Raw genomic sequence first — 20088 nt, 5'->3', positions numbered from 1 at the left:
CCCAGTTAGCACTATGTCAATGACTTAGGAGTCCGGTTTACACATTTAACCAGTCGTGGTAGATACCTTGTTTGATAAATACACAAATAACAATGCAAACTTACAGGTTGTGTACCCGAATCTTCCCCTACTCCAAATGGTCCAAACAAACTATAGCCTCGTTGTTTGTGTAGCTCGGTAGCATACACGCTCGGAACGCCAGCTATAATGTAATTACGTTTCGCGACTGACCGTACGGTAAATCACCTGGAGTATACTGTCTATGAGTATTTCGTGTGTGAATGCAGACATTCTACATACATGTATGTAAGGCCATCTGCTGATATTAGAGTTGATATGGAAACGCTAGCAACTTAGTTAGCACAGTTAGCACTGGCTTAGCAGTCCGAAACATGTTTACACATTTAAACAGTCGTGGTAGATACCTTGTTTGATAAATACACAAATAACAATGCAAACTTACAGGTTGTGTACCCGAATCTTCCCCTGCTCCAAACGGTCCAAACAAGCTGTGCATATCCGGCCTCAAACTGGGCAATGTTTTGGAAGCTTTCGTCTGTGAAATGCCGGTTCTTCGAACCTCTGAAGGAGCAGTGTTAAAAAGAAATTTCAACCACTGACTTCGTCGTGGATCTTCCGTCGGTAGGACAAACAGCTCAGATTTCTCCTCACATTTCAGGAAACAGGTCCTTGGCAGTGGCATGACTGGATCGATTGTGAACTGAACCAGAGCTTCCAACAGTAAATGTTAGGCTGGCAGAGGGTGCGGCCAGCGCCGCTGGGTGTGGCCATAGCTCTTCGGGATTGGTCCATTTTGTTCCGGGTACCGCATGACATCAGGCCGTACCCGGAACTAAATGGAAGACTCAAATGGGCAGTGACGTATCTCCAACGAGGCGTTTTGGGGAGGTATTTTCTGTGTTAGAGTTTTACTCGCTACAGGGTGTACTTTGAGGGTTTTGACTCTGCACACCGTTTACATGCATAAAAACCTTCATAACACACAAGGGGACGGGTAATAACCGGAAAAGCATGACATGGGAGCTTTAAACGTTATGTCAGGATCTCTTGGCGTAACTATCAACCGCAGGGGGGGGGGGGGGGGGGGGGGGGGGGGGCTTTAGTCAATATTCAACTATCAGGGGGTCCCATTGACTTGCATAGAGCTCCCTGAACGTTGGTAATAGACGAGTTGGGATCGCGGAGAAATGCTCTCAGGCCCATTCTCACAGCGTTTATCAACCTTTTTCTAACTCAATATCAAGCCACACTTATTGTTTTTACTTCTTTATTTTAATGTAATAATGTCTGACTTTTGTTGCCGTCAGTTAGGGGGAGAGTAGGGGCTCAGAAAACTGAAATCTGTATTATTTCATCGTTCTTTCCTTCTAATTTTGTATTCTTTTCTAAACCACACACTGTTATTTACTCAACAATAAGACACAATTATCCTTGTGTTTATTTATTTGTTTGATTGTATAATGTCGGACTTTTGGAGTCCGTCAGGACCGAGGGTCGGAGCAGCTCATTCGAACACAGGAAGCTGTATTTTCAAAATAAGAGTTCATTTTAATATTATGTTTGATAATATATTTTTTATTATATGACCACTGGGTCATGTTAAGGCCATATTTTCTGTCGGTTTGGTGTTACAAATATAAAAACAATATATGTGTGGATAACAAAACACATCCATCATAAACTAAACTGGAAACAGCAGTATATTTGATTGTGTTAACACTGTAAACTTGACAGTTTTTTAACCCGCACCGCCTAGTGGTTAAAGCACGTTATTGAATTGTTTTGTTGAAATTATGTTATATTTGATGAAAACATAAAGATATTAAGAGTACATACTTTCATAGGGGGAAAGTAGAAGGCCAATGATAGAAATATAGAATAGAAAATATCAAGAAGATACTGTAGTGATCTCTAAAATAAAAAAGTTCAGTGCCGGATGTACAAAGATATGAATAGGAGGATGTGCAAAACAGACAAACTAATTAGGCTTTATTTAAACATTAAAGAATACTTTAGGTTAAGGTCTTCTTTTAAATAAGAAAAAAGCATTGGGGGTATCTACAGATAAATATTAAGCCTGACAAAGTACTTAACGTTTAATATATTGCATAATTTGTTTTGGGACTTGACAATCAACTTTCCTGCAATGTTAAATATTTTGAAGCACTTATTTGAACTGATATTATACATATTAATTATACTCTTATAAGATGTATGTAGATAGAATAAGAAATCTGCAGAATATGACAGTTTAATGGAGGTACACATATATCAATAGATGTATTGTAATGCACTGTTGAGGAACCTGCGACTCAAGTTTTTCATCTCTGACCTTGTCAGGTATTGAACATTCAATAAATAAAGAACACAGAATTATTAAATATAAAACACAGAATTTGTGTGATTATACTAAATGATTTACAAATAAACACCACTGCTGTTACACATGCTGCTGTAACGAAATGTTTTCCAACTTGGGATCAATAAAGTATATCTTATCTTAAGATGATCGTTGGCTACTGCCATATTTGCAAAATGTGCCTCTGAACCTTGACAAGTGCATGTTTCAGGCTTATCAATGAACAACAGGAGGGGTCACAGACATAAGACCAGCTGTTAAATAAAGCTCTTCTGACCTTAGCTGTCATGTGGGTATATATTAATGCTGCCCATTATGGACACAAGCAATTTTCACCCATTTATTAATTATATGTTTCCTATCCCCTAAACCTCCAGGGGTGTACACACTGGCAACTTCTTATTGTGGGAAAAAAACGTCTTTTAAAACTACAATTCCCAGTAGAGACGTGCCATAGAACATGTTGCGAAACACACAATAGCCAGCATGTGTAGTTCTGGGGACGGGGGGGGGGGGGGGGGGAAGGGGGGGTGGACCCGTTCGAATCCAGTTTTTGATAGTCTGCCATGGTTTCATCCCATTTCAATGTGCTCTTTGACGCTCGGCGTAACCGTGGCGCACTGCCACTCAAACATCCAATCACAGAGCTTGAGGACTAATCACAGGGTTTGTCAAGCAAAGCGGAGAGAATACTTACTTCCGGGTGTGCAATTCTCTAAAGCAACTACTATGAGCTGCTCCGACCCTCGGTCATGACGGACTCTAAAAGTCTGACATTATACAATCAAACAAATAAATAAACACAAGGATAATTGTGTCTTATTGTTGAGTAAATAACAGTGTGTGGTTTAGAAAAGAATACAAAATTAGAAGGAAAGAACGATGAAATAATACAGATTTCAGTTTTCTGAGCCCCCACTCTCCCCCTAACTGACAGCAACAAAAGTCCGAAATGATTCAATTAAAATAAAGAAGTAAAAACAATAAGTGTGGCTTGATATTGAGTTAGAAAAAGGTTGATAAACGCTGTGAGAATGGGTCTGCAGAGAGCATTTCTCCGCGATCCCAACTAGTCTACTACATACGTTCAGGGAGCTCTATAGAAGTCTATGGACATCCCCGAAAGTTAAAACTCGATGCTAAAGGGCCCCCCCCTTGCGTTGGAAAGTGACAACAGGGACCCTGACATAACGTCAACATAGGCTGAGTTGGGAGTGAGAATGTGTTGGTACAACATCATAGTCAGTGGGTTTCCATCTAACATGGGCCTGAAATTGCGAGAGGGAAAGCAGAATTGAACTAACGTGATAAATTGAGCCATTTTATCACTGTAGATCCAATGATTTTACAGCGGTAATGGAAGGCCCCCTGTGCCTCAGACCTTAGCAAATAAAACCTTCCTCACCAGTTGTGCATCAGGCTGGACTGGGCCACATTCTGCCCGACCATCTGCCCCTCTTCTCACTTCACTGAGCATTTTAATTGCCTGTAGTCAGACCATGTTGGCCACTTGTAAACACTTCCTAAAATAGGAAGTATGATCAGAAAAAAAGAAAGGTTTGCACTGCTAAAGTATGAGGGCGTATGTCACTAGGACGGCACTAACATCCAAAGCCCTTACACCACTCTGAGTGCGCTGACGTTCACACACCACTGACCCCGGACGAGCTTCCCTGGACTCACTGAGCAGAAAAAGATCTTCTGACCTGCCTGGTGACTTTTTAAAGAACTTTGTTTTCATTCAACATCCGTCTCTGTGCAGACACTTCACTTTAGTGGAAGCTGGAGAGACAGGGAGTCCCGTTTTAAGACACTTTGAATAAAGGAGTCACTATTGCCTTATAATGAAATTGGATCTGCTTCAGTGCCATTACATTCGAGAGACAACCATCTCCAACTTAGCATTTGGTTATTTCCACTGCCAGGCAGCACAAACACAACACCTGCAGGCACACACTGCTTATTATTTAGCTTGATACAAGTTGAACACAGGCTAATGATGGGGGCAGGAGGACCAGGACCAAAATGTGTTTGTGTTTCCCCTTGCATAGATCAAAGCAGCAAATCATTATTCTCAGTAATCAAAGTTGTAATTATTGTAAGAACTGGTGCTTTAAGTAGTGGCTCATTGATTTGGGAAGAAACAAAAACAGTCCAAGTTATGAATGAAATATTTGATTTGATTAGTGTTTGAAAAGATGGCACATTTGCTCTTAGGAGTAATTTGAAAATGTGTCAGCTGACAAAGTGTGGTACTACTGTGCTCTTGATGATTTTAATCTTGAAAGCTGAATGACTTGAACTTTTAGAATTTTGATTGAACGTGAGGGATTTAAACAGCTTAATTATTATGTTATAAATGTCACACAAGGAAAACGTAGGAGCCTCACAAATAATGTCTCACACTGTTGTCATCTGTTTTAGCATTTATTTAGCTATAAAGGACAAAGGAACAATTCTCTTTGCCACATGATCCCAGATTAATTATTTAGGTTGTCTAGTTCTTAAAATAATAAAACATAGTAGGCTACACATTAGGGATCTGGAGAGTAATGTCTAAAACTAATTATCACTTTTAAAACAAGTCTTTGAACAGTTTTGCTTATCCTGGTGAAAGTATTTTTAATGTCAATGTATTGCCCAAGTGTTTAATTACTATTATCAAAAATGAGAGGATGAAGAATAAGAAGAGCTTGATAGACAGAAATACTAAATGAGAAGATGGTGATGAGAACCTGGGTGGTGTTGGCTCTGCCAGCTCGTTGTTGCTGTTGTTGAGTGTAGCGCTGAAAAGAGGATCATGCATCTGGAGTCTCAGAATCAGAATACCTTTATTAGTCCCACAGAGGGGAAATGTACATAGTTACAGCAGAAAAAGAGCCACAGACAGCTTAATGTTACATATGTTACATGCATTAAAGTACTAAGTTATGATATAATAAAAAATATAATAAAAATAAAAATAAAATAAAAAGTTACATAATTTTCAAAATACACATCCTGTAAAAGTTCCTAGGATTTAGCAGCCTCAACACTTTATCGACACTCACTTAGTTGCCATAGAGCTTAGCAGACTGACTGTGGGAAGAAAAGTTGCGATATGACGCAACACAAACTTTGCTTAAAGGTCCCATAGCATGGCCATTTCTACTGATCATAATTCCATTGTTGAGGTCTACTAGAATAGATTTACATTGTTCAATGTTCCAAACTCACATTGGTTTCTCATACAGCATCTCTGTATAGTATGTGTATTCACTCTCTGTCCTAAACGGCTTGTTGGAGCTCCTGCCCCCCCCTCCCTGTGAGCCCACTGTGCTCTGATTGGTCAGCTCGCCCACTCTGTTCTGATGGGTCCACCACCGTTACAGCGGAACACCAGTGATTATGTGTTACAATGGCGTTTGTTAGCAACCAGGGAATGACACCAGTAATGACAAACAGATGAGAATGCTGCGTGGGGTCTGGGTGCCGTGTTGGCGGGACGTTGCGCGGCTCGCTGCTGCGAGGAGCGGACAGTGTGAGCTGGGTTAATTTCCTGCTTGCTGCGTGGGGTCTGCGAGACGCGGGAAGGGACCTGCGAGGCTCCACTCGCACCACTGGGTCCATTTGGGTATGGGCACGTCACCATACCCAGGAAGAAAAAAATGAAAAAAGAAAAATCTCCAACGAGGCGTTCTGGGGCAGCATAGACAGGCCTTTTCTGTGTTAGAGTTTTACTCGCTACAGGGTGTACTTTGAGGGTTTGTGACTCTGCAGACCGTTTACATGCAGAAAAAGCTACATAACACACTTACGGGTAATAACCGGAAACCATGACATGGGCCCTTTAACTCCAAACTGGTGAATTACACAATAATACTCAACAGTGACATGTATACTGAATCTTAATTTTGATGCTTAAACTTTTCAAAAGCACCAGTTGTACACTTTTATCTCTGCAGATGTATAAATCCATTTGATGACTTTGTTTTCTTACACATCTAAGTCTGACTCAAAATCATAAATAAACTGGTCTGTTAAACACTGAATAACTAACAGTAAAACCGTAAAAGAAATCAAGCAGTAAAACATTTGAGCGTTTCCGGCTTCTCCTTCAGATTTATTGGGGCTCTCTTAAATAAAGGTTAATTTTAGGGCACCTAAGACGAGCTTTGTCATGCCAACTTTACTACGGTTTTAAAAGTTCAAAAAATAGTTTTGCAACTCATGATCCTTTTTCACTGACATCAAATATAAAATCAAACACTCTTGTGAAGTTGAACAGGGTTGTCATTAATTGCAGAGTTAGTGTTATATCGCAATATTACACGGCTTAGTTTAATACTCGATTCTGATTGGTCAATTAGGGCATTCCAGAGGTCTGTTATTTTTTGATAACAGACCGATGCTAAGAAGAACAGACTGTTGCCAAGAAGGGATTATGTGCAGTGATATCAATCCGCAGAAAGAAGTCCGGTCAGTTTAACGTCAGCTGTGGACAACAAACATAACTGTCAGTGTTATTTTTTTTTTTAATAACGACCACCTCGCTACACATTACCCCTTACTCAAAAATATGATGTACTGATCCTGAGTTTACTGAAGTCATGCAGTATAGTGTTCCTATTATTCCTGCGCAAGAACTTCCACTGTCATGTTAATACATTTAGACTTCAGTCATGGATAAATATTCTTCAGAAGTTCTTTTAAATGAATAACAATGTCCACTGTCAACCAGAAAATGGTCAAATGTTGTGTTAGATCAACTTTTTCAGTGCGCTATAAAACCATCCCGGGTGGGACGCTGCTTCTTTTTCTTTTTAAATGAGTCGTCATTGATTTCCTTGCAGTAATCATAAAGAAAAATATGGTTGTGTGTGCATTTCCGTGTTTCCACAAGGTCTCCAAATGACTTATAAGCTAAGGGCACAGCGGGCTGCAAGTGGAAGATGTGCTCAGCGACGCTAACAATGCTGCCGAGCCATTTTATGAAAAGTTAAAAGCAGAAATGTTTCCCACATGCTGAGAAGTGTCTGTTAAAGAAAAATAAACAGCTAAGATTCAAAATGTCAAAGTGTCCATTTAAGGGAGCGCCACGCTGTTATGTGCTTAGTTGTTTGGCTCCGGTTGGACGCTGGTAGGAGGCACATCTAAATAGCAGTTTGGCTTGTTAGAGTTTGGAGAAGTTAGATGAGGCGAGGCTCCATAGAGCCAAACATGTGCTCATTACGGCCGAGCGAGCACGGGCAAACAGCTGGAGGCTTCTGTTCCTGTGTCTCCGCTTCTCTCACCCGCTCTCTATTCCTCCCCTCGTCTCCCCTCGTCTCCCCTCGTCTCTCCTCGTCTCTCCTCGGTCCTCCCGTATGTCTGAAGTGTCACGGTCCGCTGACTGCCTCTCCTCTGCTCTTTACTCTCCTCCTCTCCTTTCCTTTCTTTATCTCCTTTCCTCTTTTTTCTCATGTACAGGACGTCTTCATATCCTTTCCTCTCTTCCACCCTCCCTTCTCTCAAACCTCTCATCTCTTCCTCTCCTTTCCTATATTCCTCCCCTCTTCTCTTCCTTTGCTCTCCTCTCCTCACTACCTCTATTAATGATGTCTTCCTTCCCTTTCTCCTCTTCTGTTCTCTCTTCCTCTAATCCTCTCCTCCTTTTCCTTTCTTCCTCCCCCTCTTCTCCTCTCATCTTCTTTGTTTCCCTCGTCCTCTTTAGTCCTCACCTCCTCTCCCCTCTTCCTCTCTTCCTCTTCCTTTACACTTCTCTCCTTCCTTCCTTCATTCCTTTTCCTCTTACTCCTCTTCTTCCCCTCTCATCTCCTTTAGTCCTCTCCTCCTCTTTTCACCTCCTCTCCACTCTTCCTCTCTTGTTCTCCCCTTCTGTTCTCTCCTCTCCTCCTCTTGTCTCTTCCTCTCCAACTCTCATCTCCTTCTTTCCTTTAGACTTGTCCTCTCCTCTACTCTCCTCTTCTCTGATCATCTTCTTTCCTCTCTTCCTCTTCCCTCCTCTCCTCCTCTCCTCCTCTCCTCCTCTCCTCCTCTCCCACTCTCTCACATTCTTTTTCTTCTCCTTCCTGTATGTTGTGAGACAGAGGTCTTGTCACATGAGAAACTTTTATGTTTTTTTGAAGTGTGTTTGCCATATATCATTTCTTGACATGTGTGTCCTGTATATAAAATAACTGTGTGTGTGTGTGTGTGTGTGTGTGTGTGTGTGTGTGTGTGTGTGTGTGTGTGTGTGTGTGTGTGTGTGTGTGTGATGTTGAGTTGCCCTTAAGGATCTGTTGTCAGTGGCTGTAAGCGATCTAAAGAGCGATACTGATCTTGAACCCCGTTCAGCTCATCTCGCTCTGACTGCTCATAAGTCACCCTGCTCCCGTTAAACACACACACACATCCTGCAGCACCGGAGCGTTTGTGAAAGCCCTGCCAACCAAATATCACTTCATCCATTAAATCACTCTTTTGTTTAAGTGACTTCTATAGCAATGGTATACGTCTGTGTGTTCAGGGGAAACGGCCATCAACATGTTCAAATCCAAAAGGGGACGTTCTGATTTCTCAACCATTCAAATTTAAACTCACCTTTTATGTTTCTAATGAAATCACTATCTACAACATATTTTCAAAGCAGTAAAATAATGCAATAGATACATTTGTCTTGCATATATGTTTGTCTTGTATTTAATTGAGATATTAAACGTAAATCAGTATGACTTACTGTACCTATCAAACAGGTTGCAAACTTTTAAATTGATTTAAAAGATAAAGTACATTATTACATGGCTTAGTTGAATACTTGATTCTGATTGGTCAATTCAGAACACGTGACACGTTGTTAATCCAGAACAGACAGACCGCTGTCAAGGACTTATTGACCGTTGTTAAGGACGCTCACATCTGCAGAAAGAAGTTCGGTCGATTGCACTGTATAGTTTGGCTGAAAAGCAAACTGTTTGCTTTTCGAACAGACAAGACAAGAGCGTCAAGAAAACAACGGGGCAGAAACCCTCCTTTTTACGCAGCGGTCCAGACATAGACATCAAACGGCGACACATATTCAGTGTGCAGTTCCTTTGGCATTAGGGTAGGGATATCTAGATACTTTCCAAGGTTTGACATCATGAATTGTGCTACTTTTAAAGCAAGCAACGATGTTTTCAAATCTGTAATCAAAAAGCTCCTCAAAAACGCTATCAGTTCCTGCCGTTGCTACGTAGTTCAAACGGTAACAACGGACTATTTTTCTTAGCGGATCAAGAAAGAGAAAGGAAATGAGGTTAAAAGGCGGAGTGCTGGACGTCAGATGAATCACCAGAAGAAGGCAGAGAGGAAGTAAACACTAACAGGAACAGAACACGGTATGAGCGCAGCTAGCTCTGTTGTCTCCAAGCTTCATGTGACACCATTTTCTCCCCCCAGCCCCAAGGTACACGCACGCACGCACGCACGCACGCACGCACACACACACACACACACACACACACACACACACACACACACACACACACACACACACACACACACACACACACACACACACACACACACACACACACACACACACATATACAGCATCACAGAAGAAGCTGGCCTTTTGCTTTCTCTCACGTATACAGTATATGCACACACACACACACACACACACACACACACACACACACACACACACACACACACACACACACACACACACACACACACACACACAGGTTGGAGCCAAGTACAGCCCGTGTGACACAAATGCTCAGAAGGTTTGTGACTTCTGACCTTTGAACCATGGGTCAGCAACTCAAGTAGTCTGGGTTTGTGTGTGTGTGTGTGTGTGTGTGTGTGTGTGTGTGTGTGTGTGTGGTGTGTGTGTGTGTTGTGTGTGTGTGTGTGTGTGTGTGGTGTGTGTGTGTGTGTGTGTGTGTGTGTGTGTGTGTGTGTGTCGGTCTTACTGTGTGTCTGCATCTGTTCTTGTGACCTCGGTGTCTGTACGGCCATACTGTACTACAGCTAAGTCAGCAGTGTGTGTGTGACCTATGCCTGCTCACCAACCCTTTTGTGATATAAAGAAAATGGAGATTGTGATATTAAAGATTATATAATAATGTTAAAAGGTGCATGATGCTTTTATGCACAGGCACACAGACTTTAAAAGTGAGGGTGCCAAAATGTTGCTATAGATTAGATTTTTATGAGAAAATAATAAAAAAGCTTAACTCAAAAGCAAATAAATAATACTTCCACTACTACTACTTCTTCTTCTGCCAACAGCTATAACCCTGCACAACTCACAGCTTCATCGTTTGTTTCTTCTTTTTCTTTACCAGACTCCACTCTATTTTCCATTTTAATAACCATAAACAACTTATACATACTGTACCCTTATTTGAATTTTAGAAATCTGCAACTTCTTGCACTGCAGTTTTTTGGGTATATAGTATCATATTTGTGTAGGTTTTTTATAAAAAATCTAATCTTATATTGTACCAGTAAAAATAAGTTTATCCACCTATAAACTTCTCCTGACGCCCTTATACCTCGAGTAACCAGAATCGAAACATATGAAAATAGGAACCAACCAACCACACTTGTAGATTCTTGCTTTGAAGGCAATTAAAAATAAAAAAGAATGACTGTGAAGGACCATTTGGTTGGAAGATACAATAACAAACACTATTAAGCGGCTACATATCTATGATTCAGATTTAGACAAAGGTAATGCACACAGCACACACACAATAATGTGCACACAGGTTCAGCACGTGCACTGTACACACACTTTACACACAGTGTGGTTATGGCTTTAGGCGAGCCTTCAAGGCAGAATTTTGCTGCTGACCTTGACCAATGCAAGAGAAGAGCGTATGTGTGTGTGTGTGTGTGTGTGTGTGTGTGTGTGTGTGTGTGTGTGTGTGTGTGTGTGTGTGTGTGTGTGTGTGTGTGTGTGTGTGTGTGTGTGTGTGTGTGTGTGTGTGTGTGTGTGTGTGTGTGTGTGTGTAATTATCCTTATGAGGGCCGCAGATGAATATGTTGGTAGCAGAAAGCCCAGGAGATGAGGTGATGGCATACAGCAGCACACACACTCCCACACAAAGGAACACACACATGATGGGATCTGTCCATCCTTTTTTTCCGTCTCCACAGGGGAGGGAGGCTGGAGCAGGGCCTACTTACACTGGCTCTCATGTGGGTTAAAATGTGTGTGTGCTATTGTGTCTAGATGTATGCATCTGTTTGTCGACATATATGTGTGTGTGCCATTGTGTCGGTATGCAGTTACTGAATCTCATTTGCCACATTCCTCTCTTTGTTGCTGTTGAATCTTCAGGGTAATGGATTTATTAAGTTTGTCTGGCAGGGGTGTGTGTGTGAGCATGCATATAAAGACATACATTCTGTGTGTGTGTGTGCGTGTCGTCTCTTCATCTGTGTGTACTTTGAGTTGATGTTTGTTTTGTGTGTGCCAATGAGTGTGTTGTGTGTGTGTGTGTCCCAGGTTCCGTGGTCCGCTGAGATCAGATGAAAGGAAAGAGGCCTGTGACTGATCCACTCCCTCTGAACAAGGGAATTCAACCTCCCCTCTTTCTCCCCCCCCCTCACCCTCTTTGTGTCTCTTTTTCTCTCACCCCATCCTCCCCTGTTACTGTCATCCTCTCTCAGTGTCTCCGTCCCTCGTCGCTCTCTGTCTCCCCCTCTTTTCATTCTCGTTCTCTCTGAGCATATGACCCACTTTTACCACCCACATCTCTCTCTTTCTCCCCCTTTCTCCCCCCTCTCACTCTCCCGAGTCCCATCTGAAGACGGCCTATAGAGAGCAAACCAGGGGACAAAGAAAGAGAGACGGAGAATGAAAAGAGGTAGCAGCGTTCTGTTCGTACATACGGCATTACCCTCTGCTGTTTAGCGCCTAATGTTTTAGCAGTCTATACATGAGTCTGAGTAAGTGTTCGTAAACACATCTCAGAGGCAGACTGACAGTGATGGAGGGGAGAGGAAGCATGGAAAGGCGTGGTTGAGGCGTGTGACTCGGTGTTTGGGCCGCTGTCTGGCTATCTGTTTGAAGTGTGTTACTTCCTTTTTGTCAGAAGCTCAGTAGGTGGTTTATCAGTGTGAGAGTGTGTCTGGCTCACTTGTTGTTTGCTATTTTTGTGTTTTCACCTTTGGTTTCGAGCCTTGCTGTGTTCACTTGGTCATCAAACATTTTTTCTCCCACTTTATCAAAGGAGTATGTCCTTGGTGGCCATATTGTTTTACAGGTGTATACAGCAGTACATACAGTAATATAATGACACATCTCTTTACTTGTAGAATAAGTTCCGCCTCCGTTATAAAGTCCTTTTTATTATTTATTTAATCCTCAATTTCATCATTCATTTTAAGTGTTGATGATTATCTCATATTCTAGTCATGCCCCTCAACATGCCCACGTAAAGGTAACACCAGCAACCCAATACCTTTTCTTTTGAAGGAATGCAACATTTTTAGAGGGAGTGTGCACAAAAATGAGACCAAGAAAATTTGAGTATGGAACCGTTTTGTAACAAAAAGTGTTGTAAAAGTAACAAGATTTTTGTTCAAATTCAACATTAGGCATTATCAATCAAAAGTGATTACAGGTTTGAAAAGTGTGTATAAAGTTCAAACAAGAACATCGGAAAAAATTAACAATGAGTAGTCAAGTTGGAAGTTTCAGAATAATGTATTTGTATTTACATTTCTACATGTGGCATGGATGTACCTGTATAAAGACAACTGGATACAGTGTTTTAGGCGGGGTCCTGTTGCTGAGTGGCGCATGATGCCAAAATGGCCTGACTGGAGTACAAGAATACAGATATCATCCGGGGGTCTCGGCGTATAGAGCATTAGCACTTGCATTTTTCTTAAGCCCCGCCACCAATTTGCTGCATTACTGCAGAGCACTGGCGAGACGTGACTTTTATACCTAGGCCCTCTGAACCCCACCAATTCCCTCGAAAAAAAAAAAAAAAAAAGAGTTATTACGTCACAGCGTATACTTTCAAAACATCGGCCCGGGGTGCAAAACGCAGCAATGAAAGCGACCCTCTACCACACAAAACAACACCTGTGAACCCAATTTGTGTTCTTTGAAATTGAAAAGGAATATTGCAGTGTGTGTGTTACTTTCGTTGCAGTTGTATGTCTTAAGTGTAATTTGGCATGCTTTTATTTTGAAGGCGAGTTTACGCTGTTGACAGGAAGTTGTTGTTGCTATGGAAACAAGAAAAGCTTCACAGCGGGCGGAACTTGTCATAAAGTCCGCGATAATAAAACCCACCCATTTAGAGGGAAGATATGATTGGTCAATTGTATTGTCATTTGACATTACTCTCTCGTTCAGTTACTATAGCGGGCCCTCTGTGAATTTACAGCAGGACCACCAATTAGCTCGTCTCTTCACAGTGGGTGTTTCTCAATGTCGAGTACGCTTGCTTGGTAGCACATGTCTTCCGAGTCACTTGCTTCAGAAGCGAGGCAAGAATACTTCCTGGCATTCGGAAAACAGGCTTTGGAACAGGCTAGCAAGTGTGCAGGTGTGCGTCATATGAGAGGCCCCGCCTTACATTTTCCGCCACAGATTTGGGGAAATTGGTCCGTGCGCAAAGCATTGTGGGGATTTTAAGACTGCGGAGTGTACACATGTGCAGCCTCGAAATTTCTCCAGACGAAGTACGCCGGGCTCGGTAGATTTCCAAGTATGCTGGAGATTGGAACAGTACTTCGGAGGCACTCGAGGACGTAGTATGCTTGAAATAGTGGCTCTGGAGCAGCTTTACTCGAGATTGAGAAACACCCAGAGACGGCTAAAGGAGCTTCTTTCATTTAACCCTTCACATTCAAACAGAAACTGAATAGGCAGATTCAAAGGATTTATTTCTTTGGAAATGTTATTTTAAATACAATTAAATCAAGTTATTTTGGCAAAACTAATGAAACTCGGCTTAGGGAAGGAAAATAACTTTAGATTCAGCTTTTAGTGTTTTTTCGAACAATTAGGAACTGCAAAAAAAGGTTTTAAATCTTTCTGATCCAGTTTTTTGCAGAAATAAACAAAAAAAAACTGTTCTGGTTTCAAATGTTTCCAGGTTAGTCTGAAGGATTTCTTTCTGTTGAGAAGTATCTCAAATAAGCTGTGGTGGAGTATTGTGTCATATAAAATATAAAGGCTGCATTTCAGTAGTGCTGATCTGTGCCAAACAATTTTTTTCAATTTGTTTACATTCTATTGTAAGTCTAGGTGAAACATTGCTCTTACAGTACAGTATATTTATTTTCACTCAGTTTCCTGTAACCTGACAGTAGAGAGAGTCAGAGGGCTCTACTTTCTGTCTCCCCTCTCCATGAGTCTATTAGTATTCAGGATGTGTTGCCTGCTTGCCGGCTGCCCGCCACTCATTCCCCAGACAGCGAATCAGCCGGCGTTGATTAATTTCAGCCTATTAGCACCCCTCGTTCCCCTCCCCTGGCTCCGCCCAGGTTAAATCCCCGTGCACACCCGCGTGCGCTCACGGGCGGGGGGTGCTGCTGGGTGAGCGATGGCAGAGAGGTTGCCAGGGAGCCAGTTGTTGTCAGAACAATATTAATGAGTGCGCTGCTCTGGCCCTAAGAGTGTGTGTAGATGTGTGTGTGTACCAGTGTCTTTGTGTTTACGTGTATGTAAGAATATGTCTTTCATTTTGGTGTGCCTAGTGAAAATGGGTTGTGTGTGCTGTAGAATGAGAAGTTTGGTAAGTGTTTAAACATGCTAACATATGTCCGTCCATACATACATGCTTTTAGAAGCTGTTTTTGTGTGTCTGTCTGTAGCTGTGTGTGATATCCAGCAATGCCATGGCCTGAGGGACAAGGGCTTATGTGTGTGAGAGTGTGTGTGTGTGAGAGTGTGTGTGAGAGAGTGTGTTTGTGCTCTGCGGAGGCCTGTCCTAGTTTCCTTCCCCTCACCAGGGAGCCAGAGGATCCAAGGACTGACGCACATCACCTGACAGCCGCCCCACTGCTCCCCGGCCCTGCACAGTGTGTTTGTGTGTGTGTGTGTGTGTGTACGTGACGGAGATGGAGTGTCTGAATTTGTGTATGTGTCAGAGGATGTGTGTGTGTAATCGAGAGAGATGTGAGAATGTGTTAGGATCAGTTGGAGCATCATTCTGTGTGTGCAAGCGCTCACTTGTATGTTTGGAGAAAGTTGGAGAAAGTGTGTGTGTGTGTGGTGTGTGTGTGGTGTGTGTGTGTGTGTGTGTGTGTGTGTGTGTGTGTGTGTGTGTGTGTGTGTGTGTGTGTGTGTGTGTGTGTGTGTGTGTGTGTGTGTGTGTGTGTGTGTGTGTGTGTGTGCATGTGTGTGCATGTGTGTGTGTGTACCTTGGGGCAGAGTGGAGAAAATGGTGTCACATGAAGCTTGGAGACAACAGAGCTAGCTGCGATCTACTTAACCTCAGTATGGACTTAGGCTGTGTAGACTGAAAACACATTACATGGACTATATGAAGCATTAATTAACATTTTTATTTATTGTCTTGGTTTGTCAATACATGAACTTACCTCTTTAGGTAAAACAAAACAAATAATCCTGCCTTATTGTATGCCTTGAATCCGGAAGCAGTTGCAATACTTATGGATGGTCTTACTCCTATTATTACTACAGGTATGTATAAGAAGAAAAAGAAGCTGCTGATAACAATCTCCTCTACATAAAATAACCCTGTGCTTTTATTTGGTTTTTTATTTAGGTTAGTATCACTAAAAGGAAGTTGATGATACAATAAATACTGTAAAAGTTTGACAATTAGCCATTAACAATTACATTGTTTGTTTTGCTTCTTGAGTTTTGTACAAATTCTACAAAATTATCTTAACAGTTAATGTAAGGTGGGTTTTGTTACTTCTGTGCAGAGGCAGGCTAGCAGCTTACAGTTAAACTGTGTGGAGAAAGCAGCACCTAAAATAAGGCAAAACTAACAGATCATTTTCTTTGCCCAGCTATAATCAGAAGAAGGTTTTGAAGTCAAACTCATTCAGAAGCTAAACTTCACTCTACTCTTAAATTAGCCATCTGTCTCTTCACAACTTTGATACCATCTATTTTTAGAAGGTGAAGGGTCACATCTGATCATCTTTATAATATCCATAATCATATATTTTAAATCTCCCATGACCACCTCAATCCTTACCTTATGAGAGGCTGATAGCATATTCATAGTCACACAGGCCTATAGGCGCACACACTCACAGGCCTGTGTGCTTTATTAAAAAAAGCTGTCATGAATTTCTTATAGGCTGCTAATGCTGTGCGATACGTTAGGATCTGAAGACATTAAAGTTTTAAACGGCCATTTGCCTGGCAAAGAGAGGAGGATTAGGAGAAGGGTGACGGAGAGTGGGTGATGAGAGACAGAACAAAAGAAAGTTACTTAGAATTGGAACAGTGGTGGTTTATTTTTGTACATTTTGTAGTTTATTTCTGATATATTCTATTATCAAATGTCCTGTTCTGGCCGATAGGTCAGACAATACTGAACAAAGAGACAAAGTATATAAAGGGACAACTCAAAGATTGAAGGCTAAAGACATATGCATATGCGTTTGAAAAGTTGAATGTGGAACGCTGGACACTTCTTACATTCAATAATCGCCATCTTGGCTATATAACAGATGTTACGCGACCAGCCGGGATTACGGTTGTTGCGGTGAACACAGTAGCCTACTGTACAAATGTAAAATTTAGTTTTTTCCCCACCATTTAAGTATAGAGGCAGGATATACTGGTACCAAAGAGAAGCCACTAATCATTCCATATGTTTAATTAAGCAGGCTGTTATCATTTGTTAACACAAACTATTGTTGCTAGCTAATTAGCTAGCGAGCTAGCTAAGTGACGATTGTCGCTGTTAGTTAGCTAGATAGCAAGCTAGCTTAAAGCGGCAATCCTCACTTGGGGTGAGGGTAAAGCATCTGTGTGTGATTTGAGACAATACAATATGGTCGAAATTCACAAAATGCAGTGAACTACTGTAAGGGAAGTATCCAAATAGACTGAGCATTTGTTAAAGTAAAAACCCTGCAATAGGATATGGTGCTCTGCCATATTAAATGAATAGATCAGGGACGTGTGAGTGGGCTTTCAATAATTCATTGTCTCTAATCTTCAGGGTCGTGTGGCTAAAGGGTTTTCAGTTTGACCCCCTCAAATCGCTCTCTCATATTATTGCTGATGTGCGAGTTTAGAGTATGAGTAGTTTTTAGTTAGTCCCTCTCCCTCTGTCCTTTAGTTAATACTGCTGACCTATGAGTTTGGCCTTGTCCCTGCAGAGGCCTAGCTCCCACCTGAAACATACCTGTGTGTGTGTATGTGTGTGCGCGCAAGTGTGTCCATGCGGACTTGGTGCTGCGTCAGCGATGGTGTTTCACATATGAGAGGTCACGACCTGGCAGCCTGGAGTACATTTGTCTTCATCTGACTGATTACATATTAACACCCTGGACACACACACACACACACACACACACCACACACACACACACACACACACACACACACACACACACACACACACACACACACACACACACACACACACACACACACACACACACACACACACACACACACACACACACAGCCAGTCATTGTATTGAAATGGTCCTTTGACCCAGGTCATTAATACAACGTTTTCCAGTTTCCACTCTCGTCTTTACCCTTCTCTCTTCCATACTTACCAACGCAGAGTGCCACAGAATAAAAATGTGTGATTCTGTGCCTCCTGCTTTTCTTCATCAACTTCTCCTTCCTCCTCTTGCACTTCTCCACCGTTCACATCTACAAGATCATCCTCGGCATCGGTGAGTCTGAGAGAGAAAGCTAAAATAAACCTTCCCCCTTTAAAGATATAACCAGTGCAGTCCCACATCATTGTACCAGTCCACATATGGATTTTTTGTAATACTTTAGTTAATCTAATAACAACATATGTTATTCCTTTCTCCTGGTTTCTCTTTCTGTGTGCGTGTGCCAGTCCTGGGAATAGTGACGGCAGACTTTGCGTCAGGGATGGTACACTGGGGGGCGGACACCTGGGGATCTGTGGACATCCCTTTTATTGGCAAGGTGAGCACATATATACGGTATGTATATGCAGTCCGACTGTTTAGGCTTCAATAAGCAGCTTCTAGTATTGTGCCAAAAATACATTTCTGTACAAATGAAAGCCTCATGTTCCTCACTTTCCCCTGAAATCATTATTCTGCTACCAGCTAAATTAATTTGATAAAAGCCCCACCAATGAGGGTAATGCAACAATAATTTGTTGGTGCTATAATTTGTTTAAGACTGTTCAGTTTTGGGGCATTTTCTTTTATTCTGTTTATGTAAAGAGGATTTGGTCTCCTTGTTTTTCTCATTATGGTATGTAATTATGTTTGTGTGGACAAACTCCTTTTTTGATTTAATTATTAACTCACCAAATACTTCCTTGTCAACTACAGCCAGTTCCTTCAGCTCATTAAATTAGGGCTAATGATTACACATTTAGTCCTTAAAATTATTTGGCTTTTACAAGCAAACTAATTTGGTACCCAACCCACAAAAAGACAACAAAATATCTATTTAATTGGTGTTAAACAGTCTTAATTTCGGCAGCTTTTTTAGATTTTGTCTTATATTTTAAGACTTTTGTTTGCTTTATTTAAAATTAGTTGACGAAATTAAATTACATTTAACTAAACTTTTAGGCTATTATATAGATATACTGTATAAGCTTTATTTTGAACATTTCGGTTTATCGTGTCCGTTAAAACAAACAAAACAATAATGTTTTACAATATGATATGATAGGCATTTTTCGTTGTATGTTTAGTTCTTGCTTAAGGCCAACAGTGCTTTTACAAAATATCAGAGTGTGATCAACCTCGTCGAATACCATTTTTGTGCCCCAGTGATTTATGGATCACAGAGAAGATACTGTGCTGAATCAGTTTCCACTGAGGTTCCGTCACCATGGCAGCCTGGTGGTTGCACCTTATTCCCCTGAGACTCAGGACTGCCTGAGTGACCTGGAAACTAAATGTCAGTGTTCCTACTGAGGATATCCCTGTTCACCATTGTCCCCGATACACACATGGCACACACACCCACATGCTGTGAATGACCTCCCCTTGAACCAACCCATACATATGTTCAATCTGAATTTACTTTAAAATAAAAACATCTATATTGATTCTGACTTGTCTGAATCCAACTCACAGGTGTATCATTGCTTTGAGAAAAAAGATGATTAATGTACCCCTTTTAGAAGTGAAGATATAGTCATTTGTTCTGGGAATGTCATTTTCGAGCCTGAGACCTGAAAAACAGGCTTGGGGTTTGTGTTTTCCTTTTCCTGTTGTTTATGTTTTTGTGCTTGTCAAGGGAGTTGTTCTTCCACCCCCGCCTGAAACGCCTCAATAAGAGTCCTTTGCTTACCTCCGTAACATTGTGACCTCACTATGTTACACTTTCGCTTCTATTGGCTAGAGCTCCAACACATTGTACGCAAATTGGCTAAGGGGCTGAAATCTCAAAGCAGTTGACCAATCTCATCCGAGCCGGCCAGCTAACCAATCAGAGCAGACTGGGCTCTGGTTTCAGACAGAGGGTGAAAAGAGGTGCTGCAGCACAGGCAGTATGATACAAATAAAGACCTTTTGAACATTAAAGCATGTAAACATGTGACATTAGAGACACGAAATAC

General features: G+C 41.5%; 1 protein-coding gene across 1 annotated transcript in view; it reads left to right on the top strand.

The window, feature by feature from the left end:
- Positions 1 to 20088, top strand: part of si:ch211-212o1.2 (uncharacterized protein LOC492735 homolog) — a 68630-nt gene that overhangs the window by 7141 nt on the left and 41401 nt on the right. The window contains 2 exon segments of the mRNA XM_034141567.1: positions 18090 to 18202; positions 18376 to 18467. Of these exon segments, the coding sequence (XP_033997458.1) occupies positions 18090 to 18202; positions 18376 to 18467 (205 nt within the window).

Source organism: Trematomus bernacchii, unplaced genomic scaffold (genome assembly GCF_902827165.1).
Source record: "Trematomus bernacchii unplaced genomic scaffold, fTreBer1.1, whole genome shotgun sequence".
Taxonomy (NCBI): domain Eukaryota; kingdom Metazoa; phylum Chordata; class Actinopteri; order Perciformes; family Nototheniidae; genus Trematomus; species Trematomus bernacchii.
The sequence above is the reverse complement of the archived record's forward strand: the minus strand, read 5'-3'. Positions and strand labels throughout refer to the sequence as shown.